General features: G+C 35.9%; 1 protein-coding gene across 2 annotated transcripts in view; it reads right to left on the bottom strand.

The window, feature by feature from the left end:
• Positions 1 to 3,353: 3,353 nt before the first annotated feature.
• Positions 3,354 to 14,736, bottom strand: part of LOC106137366 (serum response factor homolog) — a 237,067-nt gene continuing 225,684 nt past the window's right edge. For both annotated transcript variants that reach the window (XM_013338179.2, XM_013338178.2), the window contains 4 exons: positions 8,724 to 8,857; positions 7,715 to 7,965; positions 6,438 to 6,605; positions 3,354 to 5,521 (listed from right to left, as the gene is read on the bottom strand). In XM_013338179.2, the coding sequence (XP_013193633.1) occupies positions 6,451 to 6,605; positions 7,715 to 7,965; positions 8,724 to 8,857 (540 nt within the window). In that variant the 3' untranslated portion in view covers positions 3,354 to 5,521; positions 6,438 to 6,450. The remainder of the gene's footprint in view (positions 5,522 to 6,437; positions 6,606 to 7,714; positions 7,966 to 8,723; positions 8,858 to 14,736) is intronic.

A 14,736-nucleotide genomic window follows, 5' to 3' on the forward strand; every position in this document is an offset into this window, starting at 1 on the left:
CGTTCCGGGACTATTGGCTCTGTCTACCCCGTAAGGGATATAGACGTGACTATATGTATGTATGTATAAGAAAATACACAGACTATGTATCTTATTTTTTTATACTCCATCGTAACTCAAATCTTAGTAAACGGTAGACGAGTACACATCATCTACATACATTAACAGTATTACATACACTTTTCTATGTGCCGTGTGGTTCCCGGCACCATAAAAAAAAAAGAATAGAACCACTCCATCTCTTTCCCATGGATGTCGTAAAAGGCGACTAAGGGATAGGCTTTCAAACTTGGGATTCTTATTTAGGCGATGGGCTAGCAACCTGTCACTATTTGAATCTCAATTCTATCATTAAGCCAAAAAGCTGAACGTGGCCATTCAGTCTTTTCAAGGCTGTTGGCTCTGTCTACCCCGCATGGGATATAGACGTGACCATATGTATGTATGTATGTTTTATGTGTATCACTCTGTACAATCAAGTGATGTTTCTGCGTAGTATATTGTCAGGGTAGATAATCAAGATTGAAGACGAGGCCAGCATAATTAATTGTCGCAACTAATTGGAAATTTTCCATTCTTTTAATGTATGTCCGTTTACTATTAGACTTATTTCATACATTGAAAAATAATACATATGGGCTAGCAATTACAGTCACTATTTGAATCTGAATTCCATATATACATATAATCACGTCTATATCCCTTGCGGGGTAGACAGAGAATAAAGTCTCGAAAAGACTGAAAGGCCACGTTCAGCTGTATGGCTTCATGATGGAATTGAGATTCAAATAGTGACATGTTGCTTGACCGTCGCCTACAAGAGGCTTCACAAGTTCATCAGCCTATCCCTTAGTCGCCTTTTACGACATCTATGGGACGCTGCTGCGTTTCACCTTCTACAAAGTAAGCTTTACTCTTATCGCTTCAACAACATTAGTTTTTGGTAAAAAATAATGAACAACAAAAAGCTTTCATTCTGGTAATCCTTAATTGGATATTTATCAGTAATTATAAGCCAAGGGAATATTCATTAAGCGTTCGAGTTACGGTAACTTTGTTAGGGAAATGTTCAGCTTTTACGTTTGCGAATAATTTCGAGCACACGTTTACTTATTACCTGTGAGAATGGAGAAATTTATTAATCAAAAGTTGGTTTCAATGCAATTCTATTTTTGTCTTAGTAATAAATAATTATAACTGTATTTTGCAAATTAACTTAGTACAAATATACAGTTCCGTTGGCGCCAAAAAATTATACATACACATAATCACATCTATATCCTTTGCGGGGTAGACAGAGCCAACACTCTTGAAAAGACTAAAAGTTAGATTCGAATAGCGACAAGTGGCTAAACACATCGCCTAAAAGAAGTATCCTAAGTTAATAAGCATATTCCTTAGTCGCCTTTTACGACATCCATGGGAACGAGATTGTGTGGTCCTTTTCTTTTTTTTATTGGTGCCGGGAACCACACGACACAAAATAACTACTTGTTCCTATGTATAAAAAGTTTAAAAGTCTATAAATGACCGTGACAAAACGAAAATAAATTATTTTGTTATGCACAGGTGACAATATAATTTAAAATTGCTTATAAACATGTTAATACGAGTATTCTTTCAGAAAAAAACACTTATCATTAAACAATGGACCTGATATTGAAATTGATATTCCTTATGTTATTTAAAAGGAAAAAAGTTAAAGACAAGTCCATTCTTTACAAATGTATTTTCATTTTCCATAGGAAGGATGATTTATTGCAATTTTTCTTGTTACATTTTTGATAAGTTGATTAACATAATGCAAGAATGCATCTAAACAATAATTTTTAAACACACAAAACCATAGAGTTTATTACATTTTAATGAAAAAACATAACATCGTATGAAACGAATTGCATAATTTTTATGTAAAACTACGACCAAATACGGCAGTATATTCAAGAGTTTGCTTTCAAATGACATTAAAGAATTTAAGTTTTTACGCACTGAGAATTTACATGGGAAAATATCGGTGATCATTGGCTGGTTGGGTACATAGAATGTGTGCGTACGCGCCTTATGAGGTCAGCGGTTGGCAAATGAGAACAGGAGTGGAGTGGACCTGAATTATCATTTAAATTCTTTGAGATTTTAAATCTCTTATTTATATAATAAGAAAGGATCGATTTTAAAAATATTGCAAATTAAATTTTATCATATTTTAAGAACAAAACCTTACTTTTATTTTTATTTTCATTACTACAAACTAGATAACTTACTTACATTTTTTCCTTTGAAATAAATATTTAGTTAGTCTTTAAAAAGCTTTTTTTATACATTTGTAATTTTTTTTCTTTTTACTAAAGGAAAATTAACTTCTGTGTAATAGTTACATTCGCAAGCAATTTACGCGGACGAAGTCGCGGGCAACAGCTAGTAATAGATAAAATTACTTCTATTTTTTTTTTGAAGCCATTGTCAAAGTGGTATTTCTTATCGGCATTATTGTTCAAATAAAATGTAGAAAGCGTCTCTATAGTTTTCAACCTGTCAATATAGAACGATTATTTTCCATCAGCTCGCTTATTGGCTAGCGATCAGCCAATAACAAGTGCGCATAGTTATTAAATTACCTATAAAAATGTCGCCGTACATATCAACCGAATAACAAGATAAACCACTCAAACTTGACCCCAAGGTTTCATGTTATTTATTGCGTTCCCTTTGCAAAATGTACTGAAAACTTAAGACGCCAGAGGTCAAGTAATAATGGATGTCTGTCATCGTAGAAATTTATTGTTTCATTTTTTGTAAGTAGAATCGACATGAGACTGATGTTTTTGTTATACTTACATTTTTTTATTTAAATAGTAATGGCGTGCCTATTGTGCTGTAATTGTGTGATGCAAAAAATAAATACTCCGACTGCTTTATTTTTAAATCGGATATTAAGAATAAGGCGTGAAAGGCGACTTAGGGATAGGCTAATAAACTTGGGATTCTTTTTGTAGGCGATGGGCTAGCAACCTGTCACTATTTGAATCTCAATTCCATTAGGTATAAAAGCCATACATCTGAACGTGGCCTTCGGTCTTTTTTTAAAGACTTGTTGGCTCTGTCTGTACCGCAAGGGATATAGACGTGATAATATGTATGTTAAGAAGCAGTATTCAGTACAGCTTTTATTATCATTCTGCTGACGGTTGTCCCGATTCAATTCATTTATAGCATTTGATTTAATATAAATCATTATTATTTTCATTTATTTTTAAATTCAGTCAGTCCGTTCCTGCCAGAGGCCACTCGCATAACCAGGATCTTAAAGTGTAGCAGGTCTCGTTGAAATAAACTTTAAAATAAATAAAAATCCATTATTTTTAAAAAAATTTACTACAAAAGTTGAAATGAAATGAACAATAATAATAAGAAAAAAAAAAACAATCATTACATCAGTGTTATAATTATTGAAGGCACCTTAGCCTACACAGTTTGGTTTCTATTAAAATAATAAATTAATAATTTTTTTTTTAAACAAATAAACCTCACGTTTTTCTGTGTACATAGGGCCTTATATTTATAATATCAATACTGACAAAACAATACAACGTAAATGCTTTAATTAATAGAAAATTTATTTTACCTACATCATAAGGATGCGGTTTGTTTGATAGTGGGCAGTTTAAATTATAACTGAAAAAACAAAGACACTAATCAATAAAGTTTTGCCCGCTTGTTATAAGGCCGCAACTTTACATACTGGTAAGAAGACAAACTAATAATGATAAGTACTTAAATAGAAATAATTAAACAGCTTAAAACAATCTGTAACATAATGCAAAATGCAAATGACTAAGCAGAATTATAGCTTAGATGCAATAAAAATTTTAGGGAGACAATTTATCAAAAGGATTTTTTTTTTATTTAAACAAAAACATCTTATTTTACATACCGCCTTCCGAATAAACAATAAACAAATGTGGGTTGTACCATATACATTAATGTTAATTCTGAGCTAGCCATCAAATCTACGGTTAAGAAAAATTGTGCTGCACAATTAAATTATGAAATTTTTGTTACCGTTATAATCAAATTTGATGTAAAATATACATGAATGCACAAGTCTATATCTCTTGAGGGGTAGACAGAGCCAACAGACTAGGACTAAAGCCACGTTCACATGTACGGCTTAATGATAGAATTTCAAGTGAAAATATGGTGCAATTCTAATGCAATTTTAATCATAGCAAAATTTATTCGTCTGCGTCACTTTACAAGAGAAAAAAAATGCCAAAACTAATAAAGGCTGAACAACAAATAAATCTAGCTAGTGGGATTTTTTGTAACAATTGTCCATTACTTATTCGTCCCGCCGATAGCACAAGATCTATTGGTCAACCATCTGAAATATTGCCTCCCTATTACAAATAACGAAAGTACAGAATGGTACACTTATTCTTGACATTAGATATGCATAAAAATTACTTTTTCTGGCAGTCAAAATATAAAAAGTAAGATTGTGATTTGTATTTATTACGGTATGCCAAATATCATTTGGTGTTTGTCATTGGCGGCGTCATATAAACAGAGACAAAGATACCCTTCTATACTCTCAATATTTTGTGGTTCCAATAAAAGTTAATTGTTTGGTACAAAAATACTTGTTATTTTTTTTTATACAAACAATATCGACTTATCTACTTATAAGTATAATAAATTAAATATTTTCGATTTTACAATTTAATAGTTTTACAATACGAGGTTACATTTTTTTAATTTTCACATCGGCAAGGGTATACAAGGCATTATTAATAAGCCCATTTTTTACAAGTTAACTTATCATTAAGTATTTTTAACTGTTACACAGTCCTCGACTAAAAATTAGCAAAACAAGAAAGATATAAAATGATTCTTTAGTTTAATTATTATTTCAATCCAATTGTTAACGTTATTTTTGAGAAAAAGGGAACTTACTTTTTTTTTAACAGATTATAATCATACCTGTTTTGCAGCATAGATTATGTTACAGAATACATACAGCATTAAACTAAAACCCCATTTGTAAGTTTTATTCAACAGAAATTAGTCTGTCACATAATAAAAAAAAATATATACTCAATCATTGTATACTTTATGTATTAAAACATTCAGTACTCTAATATTAAAAGAGTTTAGACACAAAATAGGTATAGCATGAATCTACTAAGTGCTTACACATTTGTTTGGATTAGACATACAAAGCATAAATAAAAAGTACGAAGTGACTAATGGACAAGTTTAAGATTCACTGATAACGTAAAGAGTTTTATGTCAAATCAACATAATGAATAATCAACTTAAAAGGTTCACGCGTAAAGTTAAAAATTAAAACAAATAACTCCTTAATCGCCTTTAAAAAACTTACAAACGGGATAATTAGCCAATGTTAACAATTTAATAGGGATTAGATATTATGTTACGACGACTATTGTATCATCCAAATTCAAACTTTGGTAGGTTATCGGTAGTAGATATGACGGGATCCGCTCCAACGCTTTTGTATCTGAAAATAAAAATAAATAAAAAACAATAAATATTCATACATACATATAATCACGTCTATATCCCTAGCGGGGTAGACAGAGCCACTAGTCTTGAAAAGACTGATAGACCATGCTCAGCTGAGCGTGGAATCTCAATTCTATCACTAAGCCAAGCAGCTGTTTGGCTTGGTGATAGAATTAAGATTCAAATAGTGACAGATTGCTAGCCCATCGCCTAAAAGAAGAATCCCAAGTTTATAAGCCTATCCCTTAGTCGCCTTTTACGACATCCATGGGAAAGAGATGGAGTGGTCCTATTCTTTTTATACTAACTATATACTAACTCAACGATGCTGTATTTTAAAATGAATACTTATATAGATAAACATCCAAAACCCAGGCCAATCAGAAAAAAATCGTTTCTCATCATGCTCTGGCCGGGATTCGAACCCGGGACCTCCGGTGTCACAGACAAGCGCACAACCGCAGCGCCACAGAAGCCGTCTAAAGGAAAAAAGTATAGTATGTATGTATATATATAGTAACATACATACATACATATAGCCACGTCTTTATCTCTTGCGGGGTAGACAGAGCCAACAGTCTTGTAAAGACTGAAAGGCCTCGTTCAGCTGTTTGGCTTGATGATAGAATTGCGATTCAAATAGTGACAGGCTGCTAGCCCATCGCCTACAAGAAGAATCCCAAGCTTAATAACCTTTCCCTTAGTCTCCTTTAACGACATCCATAGGAATAAAAATGTTTGTCTGCTCCACCTGATGTTAATCCCGGTTACATCGGCTTATAAGCCTATCCTTTAGTCGCCCTTTACGACATCCATGTGTAGGAGATGGAGTGGTCCTATTCTTCTTTTTATTGGTTCCGGGAACCACACGGCATCTCAATAAGTACGTGATATAAGTTCCAGATTCTCACCAAGATCATTCCGTCACTTCCTGCCGGTACTCAGATCTTGTAGTTCACTGCTGTCGTCGCTAGAGGCGCTGACTGGACCCCCGTTGGTGGCGGTCGACGTGGGGTTGGTGGAAGCGGCGGCCATCATGGATAGCGGTATGGTGATGAACTGCTGGTTTGACGAGGAAGCTGGAACAAAATATAATTTTTTTTTCTATTTATTTGGTTAACATACAATAGCCTTAGGTATATATGTACAAGCTTATTAAAAATTAGAATATATATCAGTTATATAATGTTCTTTGCGATTTTTATAGTGTCTATAAGACAATAATTCGGGATATAGTGTCTGACAAGACAACAACAACAAGATCGAAAGTCGAAATGTCTGATGCAACATCAAGATGGGACAATGTGACTTAAGAGACACATAATGCGCCACTGAGATAAAAGGAGTGTCTTATAAGACTTAAAGATTAATTGAGACGATTAATGTGTCAAATTAAACATACATACATACATATGGTCACGTCTATATTCCTTGCGGGGTAGACAGAGCCTGTAGGGGTAGCAGTCTCGAAAAGACTGAACGGCCACGTTGAGCTATTTGGCCTAATGATAGAATTGAGATTAAAATAGTGACAGGTTGCTAGCCCGTCGCCTAAAAAAGAATCCCAAGTTTGTAAGCCTATCCCTTAGTCGACTTTTACGACATCCATGAGAAAGAGATGGAGTGGTCCCATTCTTTTTTTGGTATTGGTGCCGGGAACCACACGGCAATAGAATAGAATAGAATAGAATAGATTTATTTTCAAAATTGGATACAAGGTATCACTTATTGACGTCACATCACTTAAATCTAATTATAACTACTACCGCTTCCAAAGCGCATGTGTAGAAGAAGCGGCGGAACAAACTACACTGCAGCATTATTACAATAGGTAAGGCCCATAGCACACGGCGTATTTTAAACGCGCAGGCGAAGCGCGTATTACGAACGCGCGTTTTCGGCACCGTATACGCCGATTGTTGCGTTTACATTGATGATATAAAGCAGCGATACAAACGCGGCGCGAATAAAGGAGCGGCCTGAGAGGGGGAAGGGGGTGCGCGTATATGTACGTGCAGAAGAGGCGCGTATCACGATCGCCCCGTGTGCTTAGGTTACAAAGTTGCGTCCGAATCGCGTTTGAAGTGCTTATACGCGCGTCTCCTGCGCGTCTTCTGCGCGTTTAAAATACGCTGTGTGCTATGGGCCTAAGACATCAAGAAGATACAAATGTGAGAAACAAACTTACCGCCTTCTTGCCCTTGATTGGCAAGACCTAAAATGAAGCTGTGCGGGTAATTCATGGCCAGGTTTCCTAGACCAATATTCGGGCCCAAAGAGTCCAAGCCGGCTAACACGCCCGGATACAGCATAGCACCGCCTGGCAGGTCGATTTTTGGCAAGATCTTGGTCAGAGGCCGCTGGCTCGATTTACTGCTGTCAGCTTCTTGGGTATTTGACGAGGTCGATGCTTGCGATTCAGCTTGGTTATTGGGTTCCCTGGAAAGGAATTGGATATTGAAAAATAATGCTTCCATTTTGTTCAAGCAGAGAAGATGAGAGATGGTGGGTCCCAGCGGTTTCGCTTCTCGTACAGATTTATTTATATATTTATTTCACATTTTCGGAAAACTTACAGCATAAAATAGAAGTAGCTTAACGACAAAAAATATAAGGGCCAATTACAAGTTTCCACCGAAAAAAAATCCGCGGATCTATCCGCGTGAAAAGGATCCTATCACCTGCTCCGTACTGCACACTATATTTATACTAAAAGAAATGGAGATCAGTTCAGTGGTTTTAGCGTGAAAGACGCACAACATACATACATACATATGGTCACGTCTATATCCCTAGCGGGGTAGACAGAGCCAACAGTCTTGAAAAGACTGAATGGCCACGTTCAGCTATTTGGCTTAATGATAGAATTGAGATTCAAATAGTGACAGGTTGCTAGCCCATCGCCTAAAAGAAGAAACCCAAGTTTTAAAGCCTATCCCTTAGTCGCCTTTTACGACATCCATGGGAAAGAGATGGAGTGGTCCTATTCTTTTCTGTGTTGGTGCCGGGAACCACACGGCACAAAGACACACAAACAAACATAATTTCATATTTATTAACCAGTATCTTAGAGCCATCTAAGACGCACAAACAAATATAATTTCATATTTATAAACCAGTATCTTAGAACCATCTGAGCTAAACCTGGCTCAGGAGTTTGTCCACTGACTCTGTCCACCGGTATCTGTATGTGTTACCTTCTATTGCCCTCTCTCTCCACACTGTCGCCGACCCACTCTTGCTTGAGGTTCTGGACCAGCAGCTTCTCGCTGGGCGACTCCGGCTCGCTCCCACTCTCATCGCCACTTTCTCCAGAGGATGCTGGTTCGTCCTGAAACAAGATTTGCATACATATAATCTACGAGTATACTAATATTATAAAGCTGAAGAGTTTGTTTGAACGCGCTAATCTCAGGAACTACTGGTTCGAATTGAAAAATTCTTTTTGTGTTTAATAGACCATTTATCGAGGAAGGCTTTATGCTATATAACATCACGCAACTATTAGGAGCGAAGAAATAATGAAAAATGTGAAAAAAAAAACGGGGAAAATTATTCATCCTTGAGGGCTTCAATGATGCACAAAATAACTATTCCACGCGGACGAAGTCGCGGGCACAGCTAGTAAATAGTAACTGACGATATTTTTTTCGAAAGATATTGTCAAAAAATTATTTTGAAGATCTATTTAAGACCAATTGAACGTAAAATTGTGATTTTTAACCAACTGCGAAAAAAGAGGAGGTTTCTCAATTCGACTGTATTATTAGTATTTCTATCCTACTATTTGTATATTTGTACACACGAAAGCTATTGATCCGATTTTAATGCTGTTTTCACAGATGTATTCAACTTGATCCAACTTAAAAACTGGTAATTTTACATTTTTTACCATCCTTATAAGGCGGCAATTCCCTATCGTTTGTTTGTTTGTAAAATCTTTATTGCACATCAAAAATTAATGTAACAAAAATAGAAAACAGTCATTGGATTTAGAAGAATATGTACAATAGCGGACTTATCCCAATCCAAATCTTTTTATTGAAATTAAAAGACCTTGTTACTGTAAAAATAAATTAATAAATATATACGGGACAAATTACACAGATTGAGTTAGCATCAAAGTAAGTTCGAGGCTTGTGTTACGAGATACTAACTCAACGATACTATATATTATAATAAATACTTAGATAGATAAACATCCAAGACCCAGACCAATCAGAGAAAGTTCGGTTTTCATCATGCCCTGACCGGGATTCGAACCCGGGACCTCCGGTGTCACAGACAAGCGTATTACCGCTGCGCCACAGAGGCTGTCATGTACTATATAGAATTGAGATTTAAATAGTGATAGGTTAAATATTCTTAGTTATATTAGGCTACAGATAATAAACCCAGAAGTTTGAGTTTCTACAAGGGAAGTTACTGCCTAAATGCTGAAACAACATTTAGGAACTAGCCTGCTGCTATTTTCAGCGAAAAGCCGTTAAGAGGGTGTATAATGGTAAAAATTTGTATTTTCATATCTCAAAACATGCGTACCATATACAATGCTTGTTAAAACAGTGATGTATGTGATGAATTTATCAGAGGCATTAGGCTTATCTATACTTATATTATAAAGCTGAAGAGTTTGTTTGTTTGTTTGAACGCGCTGATGTCAGGAACTACTGGTTCGAATTGAAAAATTCTTTTTGCGTCGAATAGACCATTTATCGAGGAAGGCTTTAGGCTATAAAACATCACGCTGCAACTTTAAGAAGCGAAGAAATTATGGAATATGTGAAAAATACGGGGAAAATTATTCATCCTTACATATTGTTTAGAGGCAAAAACGCTACTATTGAGCAAATTAAGACAGACTTTACTTTTTTTCGCATAAAAGTTAAAACGCGTATTAGCATACATACATACAATAAATCGCGTGTTTCCCGGAGGGGTAGTGAGAGATCAAATCTTGACTCGACTCTCGACTTGCCACCATCACTGAAAACTCTTTGCGCTCCGTCCGAAACGTACATACATACATATATATGGTCACGTCTATATCTCTTGCGGGGTAGAAAGAGCCAACAGTCTTGAAAAGACTGAATGTCCACGTACAGCTATTTGGCTTAACGATAGAATTGAGATTCAACTAGTGACAGGTTGCTAGCCCATCGCCTAAAAAAGAATCCCAAGTTTGTAAGCCTATCCCTTAGTCGCCTTTTACGACATATATGGGAAAGAGATAAAGTGGTCCTATTCTTTTTTGTATTGGTGCCGGGAACCACACGGCACTGCCGGGAGCCACACGGCACGAAACGTATTATGTAAGTAAAGTAAGTAAGTCAATGCTTTATTGTTCACTTAAGGCGTACATTACAAATAAAAACAGTGCAGTGCAAAGGCGGGCTTATCCCTAAGTGGTATCTCTTCCAGCCAACCTGGCAATAAGGGGATCATATACAAAATTGAGGCAAGGGTGAACAACAGTTCTTACATACATACATAAAATCACGCCTCTTTCCCGGAGGGGTAGGCAGAGACTACCTCTTTCCACTTGCCACGATCCCTGCATACTTCCTTTGCTTCATCCACATTCATAACTCTCTTCATGCAAGCTCGGCGGTTTCGGGTACTTTTGACCTGACCCTTTACCAGGACGTCCTTAATTTGATCAAGATATGTTCGTCTAGGTCTTCCCACCCCGACCTTTACCTCCACACTCTCCATGTTCTTTTACGAGTAATATCCTTAAGACGCAACAGTGGTGTATACCCTCTTAACAGGCACCAGGTGCGCATTTCCCAAGGCTTTCCAAAACACTTTAGCGTAAAAATGAGGGTTTAAAGTTTACTACCACTTCGCTAGGTACTTACATTACAACCAGTACATAACTCTGGGCCCAGTAAAATTGTCGTCCAACTGCATGACGTTATCAGTGTAACCCACTGACCTTAATCATGTGTTCTGGACTTTGTATTGGTGATGTGAAAATAAGGCTAGGAGTTTACACTATTTTTAAGCGGATATATGCGTAAGCGTTTAAAAAACTACTGGTGGAAAAAAAATCATACTCGTAAATAATATCACATTATAGGAATAGGCCTAGTCAGTCAAGTATTTTTTTTAATTCTATAAAATTTCATAAAAAAATATGTCAGCCACTTGCATCAAATATAATTCGTTAATACCCATGGTGGAGTTGAAATGCCTAGACGAACATACCTTAATCAAAACGGCGACGTTCAAGCAAAAGGTCAGGATAAAAGCACCCGAAACCGACGAGCTTGCATGAAGAAATTATGAATGTAGATGAAGCAAAAGAAATGCATACGCATAATCACGTCTATATCCCTTGCGGGGTAGACAGAGTGAAAAGTTTTGAACGGCCACGTTCAGCTGTAAGGCTAAACGATAGAATTGAGATTAAAATAGTGACAGGTTGCTCGCCCATCGCCTAAAAGAAGAATCCCAATTTTATAAGCTTATCCCTTAGTCGCCATTTACAACATCCATGTGAAAGAGATTAAGTAGTCCTATTCTTTTTTCTATTGGTGTCAGGAGTCACACGGCAGTTGTCATTTTGTATAGAACAATCAAACAATATTTTGTCCAGCGTTATATTCAGGTCAGTGTTGTACCTACTTGTACCCTTTTTAATGACACTCTCAAAAACGTAGCCTTATAAAAACGTGTAGGTCTTTTATGTCGCGGTAAAAATTAGGTTTTATACTACGTAAAAATAGCTGCGTATACTATAAATAGAAGCACCTTGTGGCTTCAAGTCTTTATTACCACATCATTTGTGGATGTCGTATGAGACGATAAAGTGACCGAAGTGTCAAATTCAAATTCAAATTCAAAATTTTTATTCATTATCATAGGATACTAGATATATATCGCTTAATAATTGTCAAAACGTATGGTTTAACAACATTGGTTGACGTCAAATAAATTACTTAAAAACTAAGTTTACTGCCGCTTCCAAGGCGTCAGTGCAGAAGAAGCGGTAACAAACTGCACTGCAGCATTTTCTTCAAGTGTATTATGCAAGCCCTGAGGAAGGTATAAGATCACCCAATCATTGGAGCCGTTATTCCTTATAGAGATACCAACAATCTCAATTCTATCGTTAAGCCAAATAGCTGAACGTGGCCATTCAGTCTTTTCAAGACTGTTTAAGTGACTCTGTCTACCCCGCAAGGGAGATAGACGTGACCATATGTATGTTTGTATGTAGAGATACTAACAAAGATAAATATTTGTGTTTACCACGTTTAATGGGATGGTATGATGATAGAATTGAGATACATATCTATACTAATATTATACAGCTGAAGAGTTTGTTTGTTTGTTTGAACGCGCTAATCTCAGGAACTACTGGTTCGAATTGAAAAATTCTTTTTATGTTGAATAGACCATTTATCGAGAAAGGCATTAGGCTATATAACATCATGCTGCAACTATAAGAAGCAAAGAAATAATGGAGTATGTGAAAAAGACGGGGAAAGTTAGTCATCCTTGAGGGCTTCAATGATGCCCAAAATAACTATTCCACACGGACGAAGTCGCGGGCACAGCTTGTATTGAGATATAGTGGCAGTATGCTGGTATACCAAAAAAAACCCTTTCCTAGTGCGTTTTGCATTTGATTGATAAATTATTCTTTATTATAGACAATAATATAATAAAATCTTTTATACAGTAAATGCCACATTTGTTTCCAATAAAAAATAATCTGTAGTACATAAATTACCAATAAAATCTGCCACAAACAACCTAACCCCCTAAATTTGGAGTGATTGCGGTGAAAAGGTAAAAAATGAAGTTTCCAAAGCCATTGCGAAGTTTCCAACAAAATGTCCCTTTAATTGATTGAGAAGCGAACTTTGCGCGGATATAACTGAGTTTCTTACAATGTGCGTCTTACAAGTTTTGCTAGCTACCATTGTAACTCGCGAGAAACTCACTTTCACCATTTCGACATTGATTATACGCCGTGTACGCCGTGTACCGCACAAACTTTCGCATTTATAATATTAGTAGGATGTAATCTTTACATCCTTTAAAAATGTGTTTTGATTCACGTAAAGGTAAAGGTTTTGGCAAAGCATTAATTTAAATGATTTTTTCATGCATTTTTCTAATTATGTTTTGCCTTTTTACTCCTTTCAACTCAAGTAACTTCATTCATTTATTCATATATCATCAAAATAAATTATACACTTTGCATAAATTGAATATTCTTAATGTGTCACTAAATTAAAAACTTAATCATACAATACAATACAAAAAAAAACTAAAAGTAACGCTTAGGATCAAAACGTAATTCAATTCCATTTTTGATTTTATTCGTTCTTCATTTGTTTTCGAGTTTTATAAGCGAGAACATACACGATTGTCCAATCATCTCGTGGTAGGGGAGTGCGGCGAAATCACGCAGATTGCGTTCGCTCACGCCGAAATGATAACCAAAGTTGTCGGATCAATATTGACGATATGGGCTGAAAAAGTTTTCCAGTTACATTTATTGGGGAAATCTCTATGCCCTAGTTTCAGGCTCTTAGGCTAATACCATTTGATTGGTTCACGAAATTTTACGCGAATTTCTTGAGTGAATTCTTGTACTAGTTAGGTATATACCTACTTTCTAATATCACAGCAGTTTATCTTGAAGTAATACAACTGTGGTTTTTGTGAGACTGTTAACTCTGTTCACCCCGTAACGGATAAAAACGTCATAATATGTATATATCATATATATATATATATATACACATATTTAGACTACTGTCTTATAACACAGCGTTGTACACTGTATAATTCCATACAGCTGACCGTGGTTTTTATGAGACTGTTAACTCTGTCCACCCAGTAACGGATAAAGACGACATAATATGTACGTATGTATGTAATAGATAGTGTGTGTGTGTGCGAATGACACTCTTTCTGGGCAGATGTTTTTACACAGAACGATGAATGATTTAATTTGGCCAACGATTTCAACCGAATTATTTCTCGATAAAGTAGGTCTCGGAATATCACTTGAAAATGAGGGGAATTCAGTTCAGCCTCTCAGCGTTTATTGAATTTAGCGGGAAATGGACCAGCTCTCAATCTAGATTAGGTTGCATCCATCTTGGATCTACTTCGAGTCGGTGACAACTAGGAAATGGATTGTATAACACTGTTACCGGTTCATGTTCGTCAAGTTTAACATACATA

The sequence above is a fragment of the Amyelois transitella genome, chromosome 8 (genome assembly GCF_032362555.1).
Source record: "Amyelois transitella isolate CPQ chromosome 8, ilAmyTran1.1, whole genome shotgun sequence".
Classification (NCBI taxonomy): Eukaryota; Metazoa; Arthropoda; class Insecta; order Lepidoptera; family Pyralidae; genus Amyelois; species Amyelois transitella.